General features: G+C 41.3%; 1 protein-coding gene across 3 annotated transcripts; it reads right to left on the bottom strand.

Annotated features, from left to right (window-relative positions):
- Window positions 1-941: 941 nt before the first annotated feature.
- Window positions 942-23,616, bottom strand: SLAMF6 (SLAM family member 6). Of its 3 annotated transcripts, none has more exons than XM_037024066.2 (8): window positions 23,381-23,616; window positions 9,822-10,154; window positions 5,357-5,620; window positions 4,917-4,946; window positions 4,449-4,487; window positions 3,334-3,413; window positions 2,561-2,635; window positions 942-2,203 (listed from the first exon to the last, which is right to left on the bottom strand). In XM_037024066.2, exons 1-8 carry the CDS (start codon window positions 23,427-23,429, stop codon window positions 2,189-2,191), a joined length of 885 nt encoding a protein of 294 aa, XP_036879961.2. In that variant the 5' UTR covers window positions 23,430-23,616; the 3' UTR covers window positions 942-2,188. The 3 variants fall into 3 exon arrangements, with proteins under 3 accessions (XP_036879961.2, XP_036879960.2, XP_073078245.1); XM_037024065.2 differs by having other exon boundaries at window positions 4,830-4,946; window positions 23,381-23,610; XM_073222144.1 differs by having other exon boundaries at window positions 4,830-4,946; window positions 9,822-10,005; window positions 23,381-23,607.
- Window positions 23,617-25,115: the final 1,499 nt, after the last annotated feature.

Genomic DNA, 25,115 nt, shown 5'->3' with positions numbered 1-25,115 from the left:
AAAGGAGCCCTTGTACACTGTTGGTGAGAATGTATATTGGTTTGGTCAGTGGAAAACAATATAAGTTTCCTCCAAAAATTAAAAATGAAACTATCATATGATCCGCAATCCCATTTCTGAATATATCCAAAGGAAATGAAATTCACGGATGAACTTGGAGTACATTTTGATAAGTGAAATAAACAAGACACAAAATAATAAATGCTACATGATCCTATTTAGATGAGGAATCTCAAACAGTTAAACTTACAGAAGCAGAGAGTGAATGGTAGTTACCATGGGATAGGTGGGGAGGAACAGAGAAGGTGTTGGTCAAAGCGTATAAAATTTCAGTTAGGCAAGAAGAATCTTCATAGAGATAATGCTGTGCAACATAGTGTCTATAGTTAACAATATTGTATTGAATATTTAAGACTTTTCTAAGAAGGTAGATCTTATGTTAAGTATTCTTATCATACACAAAAGTTAAAAATTAAAGATAAAGAGGGTGGAGAAAACTTGGAGGTGATGGATATGTTTATAGAATTGATTATAGTCATGGTTTCACAAATGTACAAACTTACTTCCAACTTCATCAAATTATATGCATTAAATATGTACACTTTTTGTATGTTAATCATACCTCAATGAAGTGTTTTAAAAATTAAAAAAAAATTAAGCCCACAAAAAATCAGAGAATTCTTCCAAGGGAAAGTGGAATATAATTTCTCATATGGGGTGAAAGAACAGAATTAAAAAATCTGAGCTCAGAAAGGTAGGAAATGATGTGGAGGGGGAGGCTCATACAATGTGTCCTTTCTCCATTCTTATTTTGTTGAAGGTTTGTGAGATGATTCTGTCAGAGAATATAATTTAATAACAACAGGAATGGTGACAGCGATGGCTGACACTCATTGAGGTCGTTTATGTGCTAAACTCTGTTAAGGGTTTCTTATTCTTACAAAACTGTTACTCTTTCATTTATTTATTTAAAAATGTTTATTGAACAATTTATGAACAAGATACTGTGACAGGTGATAGGGATGCAGTGACAAACAAATTGGCACGGTCCCTGCTCCTGCAAAGCTTACAGTATAGTAGGAGAAACAAACATTAAACAAATACAAATAAATATTTAATGATGTGATAAATGCCATGGAAGGCGTGGCAGAACAGTAAGGGATCCTGTTTAGACTGAGGGGCCTGCAGCCGCTCTTACAGGGTGATGATGCAAGCTGAGACCTAAAGAATACGGAGGAACCAGGCAGACAGAGGAGGGGCCTTTAGGCAGATGTGAATGACTCTGCCCTAGAGCTCTTTTCTATGACAGAGCTGCTGAGAGAAGATCACGAAGAATAAACAGAGACAGGGGAGGGTGGCCATAGCTGAGGCTCCAGGTGGGCCAGCCCGCCCAGGGCCGTGGGGACATGGTTTCATTCCACGGGCACTGGACTGTCTTGCAGAGTTTTAAGCACATGACTGGTATTAAAAAATATTACTCTGTCTTGTGGTGAATGGTTTGGAGGACACCAGAGCAAAAGTTGGGGAGAGTTGGGGAGTTTATTATACATTTCAGGTTTGGGATGATGATAGTTAGATAGAGGATGATGGTTGGAGATTTGGAGAGAAATGGATAGACCCAAAACGTATATTTCAAGATAAGAGTCCAACAGGCCTGGTGATGGAGAAGCTGAAGTTGAAGATACCTCCGGTTGCTGGTTTGAGGAACAGGGCTGCTGCATTACCATCCTTTCTCAGTCTAGGAGACCAAAGCTCCAAGAGGTTAGGTAACATGTCTAGTAAATTATGTATGTATATTTGAGCACGGCCTGTCCAACACCAGAGACAATTCGTAACGGCACACTCTCACCCCATGAGTCGCAGTCCTGCTGCTTGCTGAAAGGAGAGAGGTGGCTGCCTCTGAGTTACAATGTCTCTATCAGCCGTAACTCCATTTGTTACCAAAGAGAAAGTCAACATCCATGTGTGTTATCCAAAGCGTGTTTTGGCTTGGAGAGGATTTGAAAATGTTATTTGGATACATTCTGGACATGATGATTTTTCTTAGATGTTGACCTAGGTAAGTAGGTTCAAGTCTGAAGGACTGGAAATGATCATCTAGGTATTCATTCTGTTGCCAGGCGGAAACCAAGTTCTGTCCTCTTTCATGGGATCAGGAGAGGATCCTTTGAGACCGTAGGTGATGCTGTTAATGGCAGTTGCCCTGGAAGAAATGGGAAAAAGAGGAAAATGAAGTCATTTGTTAGGGGCCTGAACTTCAAGCCACCCCGAATGGCTGCAGAGGAGGTGTGGAGAGCATTAACAGGAAGACAGGGATATTGATAGCTAAGGCAGGACTAAATTAAAAAAACAAGTGGGTTGAAAACATGCATCAGTTATGCATGTTAATCTTAATGCAAGATAGCTTCTTGGATATGCTTTGGTGATCTCCTGAGACTTCCTGTGTCCTGCTGGTGTTTGTGCATCTGTAAAATGGTTCCTTTGCTTTTTACTTTATTTGCAGTCATATGTCTGAGGAGAGGGGTAAGAATGTAAGCCCATGGGGCAATCAGGAGCTTACCTCTTTGGGATGATAAACTATGGAGTAAATTGTAGAGCAATCATTGCTTTTCACAGGTGTTGGGATATCCACATTCTGTAAAAAATAATTACAACCATTTGGCTCACAGAAAGACATGGAAACTGGCCTCCCAGGATATATAGTGTTATTTAGAAATATGCCACCTGCAGGGGGGTGGGGAATTGCCCATGCATGGCAGAAGAGTTCCTGATGCCTGACCAAGACCATCCTGTTTCTGTTAGAGGGGAGGCGGGGAGACCAAGGGCTGATCATGCCTTTAGTGTCCTCTACTGTGGAAGGTTGCAAGTTCTTGCCCCTCTTCCCCTCTTGAGAGACTGCTCTGAGCTCCCCTCTCTTCCCTACTTTCAGGGTGAGAAGCCTCCTGCTATGGAATTGTCTCCTTTGGAAACTCTCAAACTTAATTGAACTCTGATCCATTTGGCAAGTATTTACTGAGCATGGTGCCCAGGGGACATAAAAGAAAAGAGAGGAAGATGTAATTTTCACTTTCAGGAAGCTTGCAATTAAGCTGAAGGACCAAGATTTAGTGATGCATTAAGCAGTCAGAGAACTGTGCAGAGCAGGGTATGAGTAAACATCCCTGTGGGGGCGGGAGCAGTGGGAACGGGAAAGGTCTGCGCGGTAACCTGCAGCTCCTGTCGCTGCCTGTCCTCTTCTTCGTGGTGGAATGGCCAGATGGTAGTGGGGACAAGTTTGTGAATAATGACTGAAAAGTAATGACAGTGACAGAGTATGAAGCTGAAAGGACTCACCCTGTTCAGGTGAGCGACCTGTGCGTACACGGTGTTCCCCGGAGAGAATGAAGCGTACCCTGAGCTCCCCGTGGTCCCCGCTGTTGACACAGAAAGGCACAGTCAATGGCACGGCTAGTCTGCTCTCCCAGGACCTTGCTTACCCCAGCACATGTTTTGGCCACAAAGGAACAGTTGTTTGAGGCATTGCCCTTCCTTCGGGTTCACTCATTTTTGACACTCTTTGGAGTTCTGGGTTGAACTAGAACCTTCTCAGCCATGTGATCCATTTTTGACCTTGTCTCTTGGGGGGATGTGGTCTTAAAATACCCTAAAGCTTCAGAGTTTTCCTCTGGGTGCACATGCAGGCCAGGAAATTTCTGGGTCCAGGTGGCACTGCCTATACAACAGCTAGAGGACCTCGTTGGCGAGCATAATGGAGCCAGGTTGTTTCCCCTATATAATATTATGAAGCCTCTCAGAGGTCCTTAAGGTGGTTTTGATTATATTAGAGATGAGGAACTGGAGCCTCAGAGAGTCAGTTGACCTGCCGCAAAGTCACACAAGATGTGACTGGGCAGGAACTTGTGTGCATGTCTTCTGACTTCAAACCTCATCCCCCGTCCTCCACATAGGATGTCATCTATCTCTCACCCAAGAAAGGAGGCTCACTATCAGCCTGAATCCAGAGCGTGTGCTCCTGTCCTTATATCACACTTTCGCTTTTGACTGGGTCTCCTCAATGCCTGGAGCGTGGCTGAGTAGAGTGTTGGGGCTGGCAGTGCATCTTTGGGCCTTTGATGTTCTAATCCCGTCCCTGCCCTGGACTTGCCAGGTGAGAACAGACTGACCATGAACCCTTCCACTGGCACTTAGTTTCTCCATCAGCAGAGTAGGGAATGACCCTAATCCCAATCTAAGGAATTGTGAGAATGACTGATTCTCATGCCCGTAAGGACTCTATCGGTTCCACTGGGGACAGACTTACACACTTACAGGCCATCTCCCCTTGCACCATCTGGGCCACCTAGTGCTGGCATGCTGGCTTCCTCCTCTCTCATTATCCAGCCCTTAGACCGGCCCCCTTCCTCTTCCCATCTGTTTTATGATTAGAACCTAAGAGTCCGAAAGCTCACCAGAACTCTGGGGTCGCCAAGTCCATGAATGAAAGAGAGCTGGAAAGTAAAATCAAGGGAAATGAAATTTGTGACTGTCTCGAGAGAGGTTTCCACCCCCAACCCCCGCACGGGTCCCTCTAGAGAATGTGGTAGGAGGGGACCTGAAAAGGAAGGGCAGGACGGCCCTGGGCTGGGTCCTGAGTTTCCCAGGAGGACACCTCCCTCAGGAGACTAGCAGGTGTGGGGGCACCGCCGGGAGTTGTCCTGGTGGACTCGCCCAGCCAGGGTTTGCATCCTCCCCACCTTTACCCAACTTCCACAAGGCAGGTAAAGGGAGACCCCAGACTCTAAGTCTCTGGAAACTTGGAGAAGAGACAAGTAGGAAGAAAGGAAACCTGCCTGATATTTTCTTCCAAAGCAAAAGTGACACAAAGATGGCTAAACATATCAAAATAACCACAACCATAATTATAATCCAACTGGTACCCAGGTATTGAGAGTTCTTATTCAAAACACCTGAAAAGAGAAAAAAGAAGTTGTATTGAGACGCATCAGGTGAGGCCCAGAGTTTTACTCAGAGCCTCCCGTGAGCCTTTTCCAGGCTACCTTTGGGGGTTGGGTTGGGTGGGTTTATTGATACCCAGATGCTCTGGGCAGCCTTTCTGGAAGGGGGAGCCCCCTGTTGTAGACAGGGCAGGGTGGAGCCTGGTTGGAGGAGAGGGGGCAGCAATCCTGCGTTCCCCCAAGGACTTTGCTCTTGGGTTGGAGTCTGGGCTGGGGGAGGGGAAGGGAGGAAGTCTAGACCTCTGGGGATAGTGAGAGGTACAGCACGCCAAAGGGTGTTTTGGGAATCACGTAGTGTATGAGGACACACCACAGCTCACAGCTGCTCAAGGCTCTCAGAGAGACCTGGGACAGACCATTACCTTTGCACAGACTCCGGGCAGAGACAGAGGAGGATAAATGGCTGACAGGATTCTCAGCTATGCAGGTGTAGTTCTGTTCACTGAAATTCTTAAGGTCCCTGGAGATAGTGAGGTTCGCTTCACTTGAAAGTGTGTTTCCTGAGGCCTGCCACCTCAGTGAGACATTGTCATTTGGATTCTCCACATAGCAGGTCAGGTGGATCTCACAGGTTCCATTCTCATACAACTGAGGATGACTGGCAATCTGTAAGTTCCTCAGTCGCCCTGTGTGCAGAGAAAAGGCCAAGATTAAGGACCAATGGCTTGGCTCAGCCTTCTGAAAAATACCCTTCCCCTCAATGCTTCTGTATTTTACTTGACACTTTTCTGTATGACCTTTATATTCTGTAAATAACTTGGTTTGCATTGCCCATCTGATGGGACCAAGGTTTGGGGTGGCCAAATGATAAGGGACATTGGTGTGAAACAGAGCAGCCAATAGGAGAAGAGGGCAGGGACCGACTGAGGTTGCTACCCAGCAGTTGGGTGATTTGGGGCTATCACTTTACTTTTCTGGGTCCCTGTTTATTCCTGGGGTCCTTCCTACCCTTGTACACTGTTCCTTGTACAAAAGCACTTTGGAGGTTAAGCTGAGGGCCACCTCTACCTTAAGGTGAGAAACTAGAAGACCAGGTACAATTCCTCCATCATCAGAAGTCCCTAGCTGGGCTGGGGTAAAAGATGAAAGCTTAGCTTCATGGGGAACCGTAATTCCCACAGGTCTGTGGGAATTCTGGTCCTCATTTGCATCCGATGCTGGTTCTGGTGATGACAGAGACCCAATGTGCAGCTTCAGCAAGACAGAGAGTGAAATGTTCAGAACCAAAACACTGTGAAAGGAAGAAGCAAAGAAACTGAGAAGGCAAGCAGTTCTAGGGAGGAAAAAAGTGCAGTATATTCATGCATTGGAGAAAACAACTATCACAGAAATTTCTGAGAACAGAGACTAGAAAATACTGGCTAGTAAGATGTCAGTAGGTATGAATCCACGGGGTAATGGGAACAGTGCAGAAAAGGCAACTGATTTAGACTTAGCCTGACGGTTGAAGTATAGGTGACTCGAAAGAGAGCAGAATGACTCCGGCTGTCTGATCAGAGGAGACCGAGCAATGCTTTAAGCTTAGCTGACTGAGTAGGAGTGGTGGGACGTATCTTGCCAGAACACAGCTTTCATGTAGTGACAAAAGTGTTGGATCTGGAGTTAGGAATACCAACTTTAGAATCATGGTTTTGTCATTTACTGGCTACACGGGTAAATTTTTAATCTCTCCAAGCCTCAGTTTCCTTGTCTGTAAAACTGGGCAATTACACCTATTTCTTAAGTAATTACAAGGATTAAATGAGACAGTGCCTAGAATGGCAATGGCAAATATTTGACATGAATGTATATCTCTTTCAACCTCTGTCCATGGCTGACCTAAAAAATCTATCTTGTTAACTTTTTCCACTTAATGAATATATAACTGTGTACTTAACAGTTCTACTTGGATATATGATGTGTATCTCAAACTCAGCATGTTCAAAAGGACTCTTTTTTTTTTTCCCCCTACAAAACCTGCTTGCTCTGTAGCCTTCCCTACTTTGATTGATAACAACTACACCTTCCATTCACGCAAGCCCAAACCCTGGAGACAGCCCTGCCTTGTCTCTCCACTGCACACCACATGGGGATACCTGGTGGCCTTACCTCCACAATACACCCAGAATCCAACCACTTCTCACTGCCTCCACTGCTGCCACCCTGGTGTAAGGCACATCATCTCTTGCTTGGGCTGCAGTGACCTCCTAATTGGTACATTGGCTTCTCCCCTGGTCCCTTATGGTCTGTTCTTAACAGAGCAGCCAAACGGATCCTTTCAACACGTACGTCAAGTCGTATCATTTCTCTGCAAGACCCTCCAATGGTTCTCAAGCTTACTAAGAGTAAAAGCCAAAATCCTTGTGATGATTCTCAAGGCTTCCCTGATGTAGTCCCCTATTTCCTTACTGACCTTGTTTCCTGTTACTCCCTCCCTCACTCTGCTCCTTCATGTCTGACCTCCTTGATAGTCCTTGAGCATGCCGGGCACAGGGGAATGACTGTGATGGATGGCTCTTCATTCAGATATCTGCATGGCTTACTCCCTGCCAACCGGTCTTGGCTCAGATGTCATCTTCCCAATGAGGCCTATTATAACCACTCCATTTAAAAGTGGCTTCTGCTCCCTGTCACTTCTGATGCTCGTTTGCTGTTCTAATGGCTCTTTTCTCCATAGCACCCATGGCTTTCTTCATACTGTGTCATTTGTTTATACATTGTGTGTATTGTTCATTATCTCCCCCTATATTCCCCACCAAGGAGGGCCACTCCATCGGAGCAGGGATCTTTGTTTTCTACTAGGCGCTGATACATTCAAAATGCCTAGGACAGTGTTTCATACATCTTCATGGTCAACAAATACTGTTGCCCCAATAAATAGACTTAACATAGCTTCAACATCTTCCTTAACACTGAACTCTAAGTATTAACTCCCAATTAATTGATATTGGCCCATAAGATCATATCTTTGCCATCCTAGCTGGGTACATACAGAATAATTGGTCAATGTTTCTTAAAAAACCTACCTATACAGTTCATACCATGAAATTCCTTTGCACTATATGGTATACTTGCACATACCTTTGTGTACGTGCCTTTGAAGGAGAGGTACTCCAAAAAGCCCTGAGAAGGGATTGGCATTGAACTGCAGGAGTGTAGTTGCTGCAGATGTCATGTGTGCTCTTCTGAATAGTGGCAGAAGAACATTGTCTTGACAAGTATAATGGAGCCCGATATGGGGTCCTTTCCCAGACCTTCCACTGGATGTGTCTCTCTTCTCTCCAGCATCCTAGCGCTGCCTTGATGGTCACTGATTACCCAGAGTGATTCTGCCTGCAGTGAGTTGAGAGATGACCCCTAAAAAGTTATATGCATGTTTTGATTCTCAGAATCTTATTTGAAAAAAGGGATTTTGCAGATGTAATTGAGTTAGACGAGATGATCCTGGATGATCTGGCTGGGCCCTAACGCCGCTGACAAGTGTCCTCATAAGAGAAGAGCAGAGAGATATTTGAGAGATAGAAGAGGAGAAAACAGAGAGGAGGCAGAGGCAGTGGCCACGAGGCACAGGTTGGAGTGACGCAGCCACAGGCCAAGCAGCACCAAGGAAAGCCGACAGCACGCAGAAGCCGGAGGAGGCAAAGAGCAGGTTGTCCTGATCTAGGGCCTCACAAGGAATGCAGTCCTGCCCACACCTCGATTTTGGATTTCTGGCTTCCAGAACTGTGAGAGAATAAAATTTCTGTTGTTTCAAACCATCAAGTCTGTGACATTTCATTTTGGCAGCCTCAGGAGACTAATACACTGGCCCAGGGTGATTTTGTGCCTTCAGTTAGAATCTGTGTTCAGAACCTTCCAGACATCCTCTCTCCCATAGTGACCTGTTCTGTGTCCTATACTTTCAGGGATATAACTTTGACTAATCGAATATGATAAATATGCCAAAAACTCAGGGGATACTAAAAGTTAACCTGTAATCTATTTGTGTTGCCATTTTGTTTTAACGGTGCTTTTTTTAGATACCATGTCTTAATCCAAAGACCTCTGCATGAATTTTAGACACTGTGGATTCTCTAGCAGATAAGGATTATCTGAGTGGCCTTTAAAGTTGCCAATTTAATGCTTGACTCTCCTATACAACATTCCCTCTAAATGATTATCTTAAAGTCATTCATGGCGTCTCTCTACATCACTGATTGCTAGAAGGATTTTTTTTTCTGATATTGATTCATAAGCTCTCTCATAGTTTCCATAATTCTATGTTGAATTTTCTGGGTAAAATAGTGTTCGAAATTAAATAACCTTGATAGAAAAAGTATTTTTGTTTATCAGCGCATCCTTATGGAACACTTTCTGGGTGGACCACTGTTCTGTACACCGTGTGCTCCATCAGCTCCGACTCGCCTTTGTTTAAAGGGAGGTATCATGTCAAGTAGTTACGTGGGAAGCTCTCCCACTTGCTATCTTTTCAGGCTTGTGTGACTGACACTGCACCTCGGGGGTAAGGAGGAGCTTTTGAGAGGGTTACATGACAGACATATGTAATGCATAAGGGAACAGAATCATAGATGTCTGACTTGCTTAACTTCCTCAACATTTCTGGTTGATTTATTGTGTGAGGCAGAGTGAAGTGGTTTGGGGCCAGGTCATAAGACTTAGGCTCTGTTTTCAACTCTGTCACTAACTGGCTGTGCAATGCCATTGAATTGCTTTACAGCTGGAATCTCAGTGTGACTCCAAATGACATACTTTTACCACTAGGCAATAGTACACACTTACAGTCACATAGGATTGGAATATGTAATATCTTCTAGCCCATACATAGTTAAATCCCACTCCTTGACTCACTGAAGATCCTCAGCGTGGAATCAGAAAACAATATGGAGGTGTTTGTGCCCATCTGGACGCGGTAAGTTCCCGTATCTGCCATCATCAGGTTGCTGAGCTGCAGGGAGTAGGACTGAGTGACCTGCAGCCGATCTTTCCGTCGTGGGTCGGTCACCATGATTTGAGGACTTCCCACTTGGTTCACCTGTATGAAGACGATCGATGTTCCATTGTGAAGCCAGGTGATGTACTCAGTCTCCCGTCCTGCAGAAAGCTGCAGGGGAAGAGTTACGGCCTCCCCCAGAACCCCGGCCACCATCAGCGGGGTTGAGCTGGTTTGTGGAACTGTGTTCCCTGTAAACACAGAAAGGAACCGACATCACTGCCTCTGTCCCCCCGCTGCTCTCTGCACACGTCCCCCTGCCTCTGCCATCCTGTCAGCACTCTGATACTGAAGCCCAGAGACATGGGCAAGAAAGGATTAGGACAAGGGTTGTGCTGGACAATCACAAAGGCTCCAGCCCCACAATATGTCTGCCAATCTTGGTTAGTGGGCAGTTGGCCCAGATGACCCTGGCCCAGTCCACCCTCCTGCACTGGCTGGTCACTCCTGGGTCACGGCCACATCATCTGAATCAGCCCTCTGAGCCCTGGCATGATTTGAAGGGAGACAGGGAACTATGTTAACTTCCCAGCATAGACTCCAAAAGCTGCAAGTCTGTGCTGATGAAGCATAATTAAACTTAACATTTACTGACTACCACTGTTTGTCCAACATAGTAGGCTTCTGAGATTTAGAGGGCCAATGATAGGAATCTACAGTTCTTCTTATACATTATTTCATTTGCTGCTGATGATTCTGAGGCAGGTAGGATAGATATTATTATCTTCATTTATAGATAAAAGAAGAGAGTTTAATTTTCCCAGGGTTACACAGCTAAAGAATAAAACCCAACTTTGACTCCAACTACTGTATGCTCTTTTTATGCTACCAGAGATGTCTTTTCACTTCTCAAAAAGATTATAATCTAGCTAATGGGGAGATAAAACTGATAAATATAAAAGTAATAAATATAACTTCAAAGGAATGTGTAATGACCATAGTCTCATAAGCCTATCTCAGAGCCATTAATGTTGGAGCAAAAAAGGTAAAATAGTCACAATTCTTAAAGAGGATGCATCCTTAGCATTCTTTGGTGTGGAATGCTACAAGCACCAGTTGGTGGTCTTCTCTGTACTGATTTGTCTGACCATGCCTTAATTACTTTGTATCCCAGCACTGTGCCAGACACAAAGTACGATCCAGAAATGTTTGAGTGAATCAATGCATAAAGAACAATAACCATGACCCCAACCTCCAGAGATCTCTCATTTCTCAGGAGAGGATGTAAGTAGGAGAGGAAATGTCTCTTGGGATCCTGATGCATAGCTTCTGGGCAAGCTCACACTTCCTCTTTCTTGAACTGTCATGTGGCTGCTAGGCACATGAACACTGCCATCATTAATGCCCCTCTGTACTACGTCTTTCCCTTCAGCACTTTAACATGCAGCTATTTGTCATCTTGACTCTCGGAACCACAGGGGTAAATATCACAAGCGAAATCTTGGGTAAAGATGTATTTTGCTTTAATTTTAATATTGATTCTATGTATTTAAAGTTAAAAGAAACAGGCCAAACAAGTCTATGCTGTTAAAAGTCAGGACACCAGGACACAGGTCACCTTTGAGGACGAGGGGGTGCTGGAGGGAGCATGACGGGGGGACCTGGGGTTCTACTTCTCGACCCGTGTCTGGATACACAGATTTATTCATTTTGTGATAATTAATTGAGCCGGCATGTAGGATTTGTACATTTTTCTCTTTGTATGTTATATTTAAGTAAAAAAATGGTAAAACAACAGCAGAAAACCAAACCAAAACAAAGTAATTACAAAGGTCTGTAAGGACCAAAATGATCTGGTCATTTTTCTCTCTTTGACCAAATTTCCTTGCTCACTTTGCTCAAGTTATGCTGCCCTGGTCATTCCTTGCATGGACCAGGGCTTGCACACTTGAAATCCCCTCTCCTTGGAATGGGCTTCTCCCAGTACCCATGTGGTTCAGTCTTCTGTCTCTATTAGGTCATTGATACAAACATTCCCTCTCAGAGAGGGTTTCTGTGACCACTCTCTCCTAAATGCCAACCCTCACCCCTGTACATACAGCTACCTTTGAATTTATATTTTTCTATAATACCTACCGTCTAGCACACTTTAAATTTGCATATTTATTTTTTTCTTATTGTCTTTCCCTTCCACTATAATGTAAGCTCCATGAAAGCAAGGGTTTTTGTCTGTTTTGTTCATTGTCATGAACACTCTTGAATAATGCTTGTCACATAGTAGGCACCCAACGAATATTTGTTGAGTGAAGGACACGTCTCCATTCTTTCTCTTGGAGGGTCTTTGTCCAAGAAATGAAGGGCTAATTCCTCTTTGTAAGGAGCGTGAGCATGCCCTGTGGCCCAAGGACTCCCCAGGAACTCTTCCTGCCCTGCCTGGCACATTCCTTTAAGATGCCTTTGTTTTGATAGATTACAGTTACTCACTTATTTAACAGGTCATTCTCTGTATTATTTGCTCAGTATTATGCCAATTCAGAGAGTAAAGCCTTAGAAGTCATGGCATTCAGACCATATTATTAGATACCTTTATGTGCCAGTTTCTAGTTTAAAGATGGGGAATACAAATATGAATAAGACATGTCAGTCCTCTGGTCTCAGCATGTGGTAGAGGAACCCGACAGGCACATGAGTGATTATGGTGCGGTGAGTTAGGCACTAACCTAGGATAGGGCTTGCCTCGTCATTGCCTTTGTACCACCGACTGCATCCTGTGGACTCAATATCAAGTACGTCTTTCTCCTTATTATAATTGAGATTGTTTTTCTCTCTTTTCCATAACCTGGAGAGTAGGGGTCATACTTATTATTTCTGCATCCCTAGCACTCAGCACTATTTCTAGCTCGATACATGCTGAATTGAAAAGACATATATTGAATTGAATAGAGGCATATGCTCTATGGGAGTACAAACAATGATGAGCCCAGGAGAGTTGTGGGTTGTCAGGGAACACTTCACAGAAGAGATAATATTGTAACAAGATTTAATAAAAGCAAGAGCTTCTCCATTGCTCAGTTATTTGTGATTCTTCCAAGAATGCCCTGCTCTTCCTTTGCTTTGTTGCTCCTTGTGTCCAGAATGCTCTTCCCTACCTTTCCCACTTGGTGAGCTCCTATATATCCTTTGATAATGAGGTCGAATATCTGTGTGCCTCTCTTATACTTGTGGGGGTTTTGCATTGGTACAGGGGAAGGAGAAAGGAGTTTGTGATGGACAAAGAGAACAAGGTGGTGGAAGAAGGAGAATGAGATGGTAGAAGTAGTTCCTTGTAAGTCTAAGAAAAAGAAAAAAGATTTGAGGCACTAAACTCAGGGAAGAGGAAGGCAAGAAGTTACTGAAAATGTTCAAAAGACTCTCTGTGAGACTTTAGACACAAGGAGAGCCGTTTCAGGGCCAGGTGATGTGGTGTGGTGTGGCCCAGAGGATGCAAGGAGGCCCTTTCCTCTACTCTGCCTAGAACCAGCACTGATGCTTTGGGAATGATCTGGGCCAGCATCCTTGGCATGGATATTGATGTTCTTGGGGTAGACAGGACGTTGGGTCTCCTCTGAATGGCACTGGAGGCAGCAGTTGTGGAGGGCTAGAGCCAGAAGAGGTTAAGAATTGGGAGAATGCCTCAGGACAGCAACTGCAGGCTGCTTTGGGGGCCCATGGGAAGCACCCCTTTGAGGACCCTTAGACATCACTGGGGAACCGTTTGGAGCGTGGGGGTGGTACTGAGGTCTTGCCTGAGTCAGCAGACACTTGGTGTACATTTGTTTACACGTTACACCCATCGGATGATGTGCTTCTGGGAACAATGTCTTAGCTCTTTATAGCCCCAGAACTTGGCCCAGGGAAATCAGTGAACTCTAGGTAGACCGAGATTTTAATGTGAAATGCTGTTAATGTTTATAGGAATAAAAGAGGAATTACAAAGCAAAAATACAATAATACTGACTCTAATTTATCTATATAGTTACTTGTATCAGTGTTCCTTATTTCTTGCTAGGAGTTTGAGTTACTGTCCAGGGTGCTTCCATTTCAACCTCAAAGATTCCTTTTAACATTTCTTATAGTGCCAGTCTACTAACAATGAACACTCCATTGGTAGTGAAATGAAAAACATTAATGGTTACCTGATTAATGTTTTTTAAGAAACATAGAAAGCAATGTTTTAGGAAGGAGGGGGGAAGATAGGATTGAGTTGATTCTGAAAAAGAGAGAAAAGTTAGGGAAACTTTGGGTTTTTCAACTTAGAGAACTAGCTTAGGCTTGTCTACAGGAAAGAAGGATGTAGTGGACTATTTCAGCTTGGTGGTGGGTATCTCGTGTAATTTACTGAAGTGCAAAATAGATGGCTGTATAGGTGCAGAATGGCTTTAAGTGTATCAGTTGTTTACCCTCTGATTGTGTGGTTGGCTGGGAGCTGTGGATTGCTGTTCAGAAGGAGAGTAAGGATTGATATCTTGAGATTTGATAGAGAAAGGAGGAGAAACAGATAAGACCTTAAGAAGAATGTAGGGTAAAGGGTTGTTACTCTTTAGGGTGATAGAGTCATGAGTTCATTTGGAGCAGAAGAAACTGGTGGAAAGAAAGAAACTAAAGATATAATGAAAGGGACTACAGATGGTCTCCAACTTACAGTGGTTTGATTTATGATTTTTCAACTTTATGATGATATAAAAGCAACATGCATTAAGTAGAAATCATACTCTGCATTTTGCATTTTGATCTTTTCCTGGGCTGGCAATATGCAGTATGAAACTCTGTCATGATGCTGGGCAGGAGCAGCCCACATCTGGAAGGAGAAGGCACTGGAAGGAGAAGCCACAACTTCCAGTCAGCCACACAATCATGAGGGCAAACAACTGATAACATTTAAAGCCATTCTTTGCCTATACAGCCATTCTGTTGTGCACTTTCAGTACAATATCCAACAAATTACACAAGATATCCAATACTTTACTATCAAATAAGCTATGTGTTAGACGATTTTGACCAACTTAGGCTAATATAAGCATCATTTTGAGCATGTTTAAAGTGGCCTAGGGTAAGCTATGATGTCTAGTAGGTTAGGTGCATTAAGTGAATTTTGACTTAAAATATTTCTAACTTATATTGGGTGTATTGAGACATAACCCCTTGTAAGTTAAAGAAGATCTGTATTCAAAATAAAGTATTTTGTGAGAATATGTAAAAAAGGAGACTAAATGACAAGTGATAGAAATTATAACAAGGAACCAAATAGAAGTTCTGGAGCTGAAAAAAAATTACTGAAGTGAGAAATTCACTAGAGGGTTTCAACAGCAGATTTGAGCAGGCAGAAGAAAGAATCAGCTAACTTGAAGATGGGTCAATTGAAATTATTTGGTCTAAGAAGCAGAAAGAACAATAAGGGAGAAAAATTTCCTCTGGGACACCACTGAGCATATCCACATAAACATAATGAGACTTCAAGAGGAAGAGAAGAGAGAAAAAAAGGCAAAATTAGTATTTGTAAAAAGTGGCCCCAAGCTCCCCAAATTTCATAAAAGACATAAATCTACACATTTAAGGAACTCAGTGACCTCCAGGAAGGATAATTGCAAAGGGATCTACACCAAGACATGCTGTAATCAAACTGCTGAAAGACAAAGGCGAAGAGAGAGTCTCAAATGCAGCAGGAGGATGTGACTCGTCAGTACAACTGATAAAATTCTCAGTAGAAACCATGGAAACCAGAAGGCAATGGGATAACATATTTAAAATGTGGAGGGAAAAAACCTGCTGAGAATTCTATGGCCAACAAAACTATTATTCAAAAAATGAAAAAAAAATGAAGACATTCCTAGATAAACATACACAGATGGAGTTCATTGTTAGTAGATTGGCACTATAAGAAATGCTAAAAGGAATCTTTGAGTTGAAATGGAAGCACACCAGACAGTAACTTAAACTCCTAGCAAGAAATAAAGAATACTGGTACAAGTAACTATATAGATAAATTAAGAGTCAGTATTATTGTATTTTTGCTTTGTAATTCCTCTTTTATTCCTATGTGAATTAAAAGACCAATGAATAAAGCCATAATACAAGTCTCTGTTAGTGGGCACACATGTATAAAGATGTAGTTTGTGATAACAACATAAAATGAATCTGTATTTTTATATTACTGAAGCTAAGATCATGTTAGTTCAAAATAGGTTCTGAAGAGTTTAATAATAATCCCCAAGGTAACAACTAAGACAATAACTAAAAAATATACAGAAAGGGATATGAGAAAGGGATCAAAATTAAAAAATATCAATTATACACAAAAGAAGAGAGTAATGGAGGAGTTGAGGGGGAAAGAGAAAAATTAAAAAATGCAAAAAATAAGTCCTCCCATATTAGTAATTACTTTAAATGTAAATGGATTGAACTCATCAATTAAGATGCAGAGATTGGCAGAATGGATTTAAAAAACATGATTCAACTATTGTCTACATCTAGAAGTGTCTACAGAGACTCACACCCATATGCACAAAAGGTTGAAAATAAAAAGATGGAAAAAGATATAGTAAACAAATGAGAGCTGGAGTGGTTATACTAATATCAAGTATGTAAGTAAAAAACTATTACAAGACAAAGAAGGACATACACAGATAAAAGGATTAACCCAGCAAGAAGACATAACAATTATAAACACATATGCACTATAAACTACAGAGCCCCAAAATATATGAAGCAAGCGCTGACAAAAATGAGGAAGAAATAGACAATTCTACAAGAATAGTTGGAGACTTCAATAACTCACTTGCACTCATGGTGAGAACAAGTAGACAGAAGGTCAATAAGGAAATAGAGAATTTGAACAACACAATAAACCAACTAGACCTAATAGACATACAAAGAACCCTCCATCCAAATGCAGCAGAAAACATGTTTTCAAAAATGCCCATGGATGTTCTCCAATATAGACCATATGTTAGGCCACAAAATAAGTCTCAAAAATTATAAAGGGCTAAAATCATTCAAAGTGTCTTCTCCCACCACAATAGAATGAAACTAGAAATCAAGAACAGAGGAAAATTGGAAAATTCACAAATATTTGGAAATTAAACAACATATTCCTGAACAACCAATGGATCAAAGAAGACATCATAAAGAAAATGAGAAAATGCTTTGAGATAAATTAAAATCAAAATACAACATACAAAACTTGTAGGATTTAGTGAAAGCAGTGCTCAGAGGGAAATTTATAGCTATAGGTATCTACATTAAAAAAGAAGAATAATCTCAAATCAATAACCTAACTTTATACCTAGAAAAGGAAGAGCAAAATAATCCCAAAGCCCATAGGGAAGGAAATACTAAAGATTAGAGTAGGAATAACCAAAACGGAGAATATGAAAACAACCAAGAAAACCAATGAAACCAAGCGCTGATTCTTTGAAAAGAAATCTAAATTGAAATTATACTGAGCTATATTAATTGAGAAAAAGATAGGACTCAAATTCTAAAATTAGAAATGATACTGGGGATATTACTGCAGACCTTACAGAAATTAAAAAAAAATAAGATTGTAAGAGAATACCATGAATAACTGTATGAAAACAGATTAGGAAACCTAGATGAGTCAGATACATTCCTAGAAGGAAACTGCCAAGACTGACTTAAGAAGAACTAGAAAACCTGAGAGGATCTATTACAAGTGAAGAGAGATTGAATCAGTAATCAAAATCCTCCTTGCAAAAACAAAACAAAACAAAAAATTCCAGAACCAGACAGCTTCACTGGTGACTTCTATCAGTTATTTAAAGAATAATACCAATCCTTCTCAAACTCTTCCCAAAAATATAGAAGAGGAGAAAACACTTCCTAATTCATTCTATGAGACAAGCATTACCTTAATATCAAAACCAAAGGTATCAGAGAAAAAGAAAACTGCAGACCAATGTCCTTTATGAAATTTATGCAAAAATCCTCAATAGAATGCTAACATACTGAATCCTGCAGGACAGTACAAGGATGATACACCATGTCCAGTAGAATTTATCTCAGAATTGCAAGTGTGGTTTAACAAGTGAAAATCAATCAATGCAATATACCACATTAATAGAATGAAGGAAAAAAGCCACATGATAATCTCAGTTGATACATTTGAAAAAGCATTTGACAAAATCCAACACACTTTCATATAAAAATCCTTAGGAATCTAGGAATAGATGGGAACTTCCTCAACTTGATAAAAGATATTTTGAAAACCCCCCAGTTAACTTCCTACTCAAGGATGAAAGACTGAAAGCCTTCCACCTAAGACCAGGAGCAAAACAATACTTGCTTTCAGTACTTCTATTCAACATGGTATTGGAAGTCCTAGCCACAGCATTAGTCAGGAAAAAGAAATAAAAGGTATCTTCACTGGAAAGGAAGAAATGAAACTACTCTTATTCACTGATGACATGATCTTATAGATAGAAAATCCTAAAGAATCCGTAAAAAAATCATCAAAGACATCAAAACTAATAAATGAATTCAGCAAAGTTGCAGAATAGAAGATTAATATACAAAACTGAGTTGTATTCCTACATACTAGCAGTGAACATTCTGTAAAGGAAATAAAGGAAACAATTCCATTTATAATAACATCTAAAGAATAAAATATCTAGGAATAATTTAACCAAGTAGATTCAAGACATATACTAAAAAGTGAAACATTTCTGAAAGAAATGAAAGAATACCTAAATACATGCAAAGACATCCTATGTTCATGGGTCAGAAAACTTAGTATTAGGATGGCCATAATACCCAAGGCAACCTATGGATTCAATGAAATCCCTATCAAAACTCAAATGCTCTTTGTGACTTTTTTCAAAACTGGAAAAACTAATTCTCAAATTCATGTGAAATGCAAGGGACCTCAAACAGCCAAAACAATACTGAAAAAGAAAAACAAAATTGGAGGACTCACGCCTCCCAATTTCAAAACTTACACAGCCACAGTAATCAAAGCAATCTTGTGCTGGCATACGGATGGACACATAGTTGTCTATATGGAACTGAATTGGGGGGAATCCAGAAATAAACCTATACATTTATGGCCAATTGATTTTTGAGAAGAGTGCCAAGATCATTCAGTGGGTAAGGAATTGTTGCTTCAACAAATGATGCTGGGATAGCTAGATATCCACATGTACAAGAATGAAGTTGGATCTCTACCTCACACTTATATATAAGAGCTAAAATTTAAAAAACTGCTGGAAGAAAACATAGCAGTAAATCTTCATAACCTCGAATTTAGTAGTGGGATTCTTAGATATGACACCAAAAGCATAAGCAAAAAAAGAAAAGAAAAAGATAAATTGGACTTAATAAAAATTAAAACATTTTTACATCAAAGGACATTATCAAGAAAATGAAAAGACAATCTACAGATGGGAGAAAATAATTGTAAATCATGTGTCTAATAAAGGTCTAATAAGGAACTCTTACAAAACAACAACAAAAAGACAAATAATCCAATTAAAAATGGGCAAAGGACTGGAATAGACATTTCTCCAAAGAATATATAAAAATAGTTAATATGCACATGAAAAGATGTTCAACATCATTATTCATTAGGGGAAGTGCAAATCAAAATCACATGAGAAATGTTCATATCTACTAGAATTGCGGGAAGAAGAAAAAGGAGAAGGAGGAGGAGGAGGAGAAGAAAAAAAGTGTTGGTAAGAATGTGGAGAAATATTCATTGCTGTTGGGAATACAAACTGGAACAGTCGCTATGGAAAACTAGTAACTCCTCAAAAAATTAATCATAGAAGTTTCATACGATCTAGCAATCCCATTCCTAGATATATACCCAGAAGAAATGAAAACAGGCACTCAAACAAATACTTGTGCACAAATCTTCATTGTAGCACTATTTACAATGGCCAAAAGTTGGAAACAACACAAGTGTCCATCTGGAGACACATGGATAAAGAAAATGGGGTACATATATACAATGGAATATTATTCATCAGTAAAAGGAATGAAGTACTGACACAGGATACAACATGAACGGAGCTTGAAAATGTACTGAGTGAAAGAAGTCAGACATAAAAGGTCACATATTGTATGATTTCATTTATAGAAAATATCCAACATAGGTAAACCCATGGAGACAAAAAGCAGGTGAGTATTTTCTTGAGGCTGGGGGAAGAAACAGGAAGTGATTGCTTAACGGGTACAGGGCTTTCTTTTCATGTGGTGCAAATGTTTTGAAATGAGTGGTGGTTGCACAACTTTGTGAATTTATTAAATGCCACTGAATTGTACACTTTGAAATTATTATGTTTTGTAAATTTCACCTTAATGAAATAAAAAAAAAAGTCTGAGTGTGGATGGAGGCATAGCTGAGGCTATCTACATAGAGTAAGCGGCTGAAAATTGAGAGGTATGGAAGACTGGAGGTTAGAGGTTACAGGGGGAGAGACTGCAGATTCTGAGAGGTGGGGAGTCACAGCTGTTCTTGAAGATAATGACAAAATGTAAAACGATTCTTTGCCTGTTGTGAGCAACTATAAACACTTGAAGGTATGGGTAGTCTGTAAGAATAAAATAACATTGCTGAGTGATAAGGGAGTCATTAGATTACAATTGTTTAGCAGAAGAGCCTGTAAGGTTTTGACTCAAAACCTCAGAATAGTTTGACTAGCCCACATGTATCTGTTTTGCCTATATGTCTAACCACTCTTCTCTCCTGGACATCAGAATTACTGCTATTTGCTTCCTGCAAACACATTTTAAAAAAATAGTTCCTATTTCTCCCTCCCTCCAACCCCAATTTGACTAGCATCTCATGACATCTAGAACCTTGCTACTCAAAGTGTGGTCCATGGAGCAGCATTCTGTTTACCTAGGAGCTCATAAATGCAGAATCTTAATCTCCATCCCAGAACCAGCATTATAATAAGATTCCCTAGTAATTTGTAGGCATATTAATGTTTGACAAATTCCTATCTAGAAAGAATGAAATGGAGAAACAAATGAAATTCATTGTTTCCAGGGTATAATGTTGCCTGATTTCAGTTGTACATATTGGGATTACTTCTCAACCTGGTTTATTTTTTCAGCTTAATTTTCTAAAAGGAGCAAGTTACTGTGTCTGACCCACTGGAAAGAACGTGGGCTGGCATGAGTTATCTTCTTTCATGCTTGTTTTCAAGATTGACTTTGATTGTGCTGCGTTCTTGCTACAATGTTTTTCTTTTCTTCCCTCAATCCAAACTCTTCCTGGCTTCAGGGCCTTTGCACATGTGATTCCCTCTGCTTCCACAGTGATTCTTGTTAGACTTCTCCCCTGTTGGACTTCTCACACCCTTTAAATTATCAGATGAGATGCTACTTTTCCAGAAAATCCTTTCCACATCACCCCAGGTGAAGCAGATGCCCATGTGTTCTCTCCCATTTAACTCTGCTTATTTTCCTCCTAGCATCACACTTTGTAATTAGAGATGCATTTATGTAACTGTGTAGCTGTGTGTAAACTTAAGTAGGGGCAGTGAAGTAGTACTGAGCACAGATTCCAGAGCCAGGCTTCCTGTTCTCCAGCCTTGGCCATCACTGCTCTCCTCCTGGGCTTCAGAGCCTCTGCAAACTCATTCAAGTATGTTTCTTTTTCTACACTATTCATGGGGCTGTATTTTCACACCCCACCTCATCATAATGATGTGACATTAAGCAAGTTTCTAAAGTGTTGCTGTCTTCTTTCCTCTTCCTTGAAGTGGGGATGGGAACAGCGTGTACTTCATAGCGTCCTTATGGGAAGTATCCGGGAGAAGCAGAGAAATTTTAACCTAAGGACATTCAAAATATTGAGTTCTAAAGATGGGTTTAATTGTGTAGGGATCTAAGAGTGAGGCAAAGATCTGGGGCTCTGCCCCTAGGTCAGGGAGTGACTGTTGAATGAATGAATGAATTCTTCTTTCTTCTTCTTATAGGTATTTCCCAAGGTTCCATCCTTCTGCTTTTCTCCTTAGCCCCACTTACTATTTGCATGCTATGACTTAGAAGCCTTTGTCCTCGGCTCTACCTCTAGTCCTAAACTTCCAGGTGCTTTCAGGAAGTCTCCTCATGGCTTAAATTTAGTAGGTCCAAAATTGAACTCACCTTTTCCATGGCTGTTCCCTCTTCCCCTCAACTTTGTCACCTCCTTTGGCTACACTACCTGAAGTTTACTGCCCCTTAAACCGCACTTCAAATCCCCTTTCCCTGCTTGGTTTATTTCCTCTTTATCATTTATTGCTATCCAATATACTGTTTCACTTACTCATCTTGTTTATAGCTTGTCTCCCCTGCTAAAATGCTAACTTCACGAGGACAGGAATTTTTGCCAGCTTTGTTCATGACGCATCCCCAGAAACAGGAACAATGCTAGGCAACGAGTATTTATTGAGTGTGTTCTCCTTTCCCCTCATTCCCATTGCCAGTTAGTCTAGTTAATTTCACATCTATGGTGACACTCCTTTCTGTCCTTTCTCTTGCGCTGCTGCCATGTTTGTTCAGTTGTCACTCAGAACTATTTGCAGTAGCTTGCCACCTGCTGGATGATGAAAACTGGGCAAGTTATTTAAATTATCTTGGCTCCTCATTTGAAAGTGGGGCAAAAAATAGCACAAACTCATAGAGCTCTCATGAGGCTTAGATATTAATGTGCATAGAGCACTCGGCCCACCTGGAACAGGGTAAGTCCTCAATGAATATTAGCTGTTTTTATCTGTTACCTGTTGCTGGTTGTGGGCTTACCTCTCTTTCTCATCTCCTGCCCCATCTGACCTTAAATGTTATACTTTGGCCCCCGTGGATCACCTGTGGTTCCCCAAACACAACATGAACCTTTAGTTTTCCATGTACTGGATAGCGGGGAATGAGGAGGCCGGACCAGTGAATTCCTTTCTCTCTCCCATATAAAGAACTGCTGGACTAGCAAGCCCCTGAATTGCATCAGAGGAAGGGAGAGCTAGAGAATTCTTTTTTCACAGTAAGCAAATATTCAGAGGATTATTTCTAGTGTTTTAGTTGGGCTCAGAAATTCTGGCTAAGCCGATCCATAGATTTTCAATATTTTAGAGGATAGTGAGGCTCAGAAAGAATAAGTAACCCACCTGAGGTCACACAGCAAGAGAGCAGCTTATTTCATAAGAGGACTTATTTTCCTAATCCTACATCTTGATTCCACAACAAAAGGTTATTTCCAGTGCCCCAGCAGACAGGCTTTAAATGCAGATTCAGCTGAAGCTGTTGACTCTGAAGTGCCTCAAGGCTTTAGCATTCTAAGGTGAGAGAGGGTGGCTGTTCATCCGGCACCACCGTGAGCCCCACCTGGTCCCCTGGCAGAGAGACAGACAGACACCTGTGCACAGGTGACTGAGACCGATCAAGCTGCACAAAACCAGGGAGTCACTCAGTGACCACACGGGTCTGCTTCAGCGCTTACCTGGGCGGAGGCAGAAGACCAGTGCGAAGGGCGGGAACAGCCAGTTCATGCTCGGCGGTGCAGACTGGCAGCGGGGACCTCCGGGCAGGCAGCATCCTTCACCATTCTGTCAGAAACTGAAACTGGCTCTTTCTGGGACTTCTACTTCCTCTCAGAGGCGTGGTAAATTATTTTTCCTCCAGACTAACAGTCCTCACTATATTTTGTTTTTCCTTTTACTTTTTTTCTGAGCAGAGTACAGAAATCTTACGGGTGCGATGTGAGCTGGAATTTTCACTTCCCAGCTATATACTTTTCTTGTTTTTTGAAATTATTCTATTGTGGTAAGACAACTGAAATTATCTATTGTGGTGATATAACATAAAACATACTGTTTTAACCGTTTAATTCAGTGGTATTAATTCCATTCACGGTGTCATACAACCACCTAATTCCAGTACCTCATCTTATTGCACCTCACTTTGTTGTGCTTTGCAGACATTGTGTTTTTTGACAAATTGAAGGCTTGTGGCAATCTGGCATTAAGCAAGTTTATCGGCTCCATTTTTCCAACAGCAATTGCTTACTTCTGTGTCTGCATCACGTTTTTGTAATTCTCACAATATTTCAAAACTTTTCATTACAATTCAATTTGTTATGCTGATCCACGATGAGTGAGTGACCTTTGATGTTACCATTGTAATTGTTTTAGGGTGCCATGAACTGCTCCCGTGTAAGATGGCAAACTTAACTGATAAACATTGTGTTCTCACTGTTGCACTGACCAGCCGCTTGCCTGTCTCTCTCCCTCTTCTCAGTCATCCCTATTCCTTGAGACACAGCAATATTGAAATTAGGTCGGTTAATAACCCTACAATGGCTTCCAAGTGTTCAATGAGGAGAGTTGGACTTTAAATCAAATAATTAAGAAATAATTAAGCTTAGTGTGGAAGGCGTGTTGATAGCCGAAATCAGCCAAAAGCTAGGCCTCTTGCACTGGTTAGCCAAGCTGTAAACACACAGCCAAAGTTCAAAGAAAATGAAAAGCGCTACTCCAGCGAACACACAAACAATAAGAAAGCAAAACAGCTTTGTCTGTTGATACAGAGAAAGTTTTAACGGTCTGGATGGAAGATCAAACCAGCCACAACATTCCCTTAAGGCAAAGCCTAACGCGGAGCAAGGCCCGAACTCTCTTTAGGTCTATGAAGGCTGAGAGAGGTGGGGAAGCTGCCGAAGAGAAGTTTGAAGCTAGCAGAGGTTGGTTCGTGATGTTTAAGGAAAGAAGCCGTTGCCATAACAGAAAAGTGCAAAGTCAAGCAGTGCACGCTGCTGTGGAAGCTGCAATAAGTTATACGGAAGATCTAGCTCAGATCATTCATGAAGGTGGGTGCACTAAACAGATTTTCCATGAAGACAAAAGAGCCTTAAGTCGGAAGAAGATGCCATCTGAGACTTTCACAGCTAGAGAGAAGTTGAAGCCTGGCTTCAAACCGTCAAAGGACAGGCTGACTCTCCTGTTAGGGGCTAATACAGCTGGTGACTTTAAGTTGAAGTCAATGCTCATTGACTATTCTGAAAATCCTAGGGTTCTTAAGCATCATACTAAATCTATTTTGCCTGAGCTCTATAAATAGAACAACAAAGCCTGGATTATAGCACATCTGTTTATAACATGGTTTATTGAATATTTTAAACCCATAGCTGAGACCTACTACTCAGAGAAAAAGTCTCCTTTCGAAACATTACTGCTCAC

Source organism: Manis javanica, chromosome 14, assembly GCF_040802235.1.
Source record: "Manis javanica isolate MJ-LG chromosome 14, MJ_LKY, whole genome shotgun sequence".
In the NCBI taxonomy this organism is placed as follows: domain Eukaryota; kingdom Metazoa; phylum Chordata; class Mammalia; order Pholidota; family Manidae; genus Manis; species Manis javanica.
This window is presented reverse-complemented; position numbering and strand designations above follow the sequence as displayed.

Coding starts and splice junctions, on each gene's coding strand:
- SLAMF6 (XM_037024065.2), bottom strand. CDS start 23,429: ATGAACTGGCTGTTCCCGCCCTTCGCACTGGTCTTCTGCCTCCGCCCA. Junction 4,947..5,356: donor TGCCCGGAGTCTGTGCAAAG/GTAATGGTCTGT, acceptor TTCTCTTTTCAG/GTGTTTTGAATAAGAACTCT. Junction 2,636..3,333: donor AGGTCGCTCACCTGAACAGG/GTGAGTCCTTTC, acceptor TATTTTTTACAG/AATGTGGATATCCCAACACC.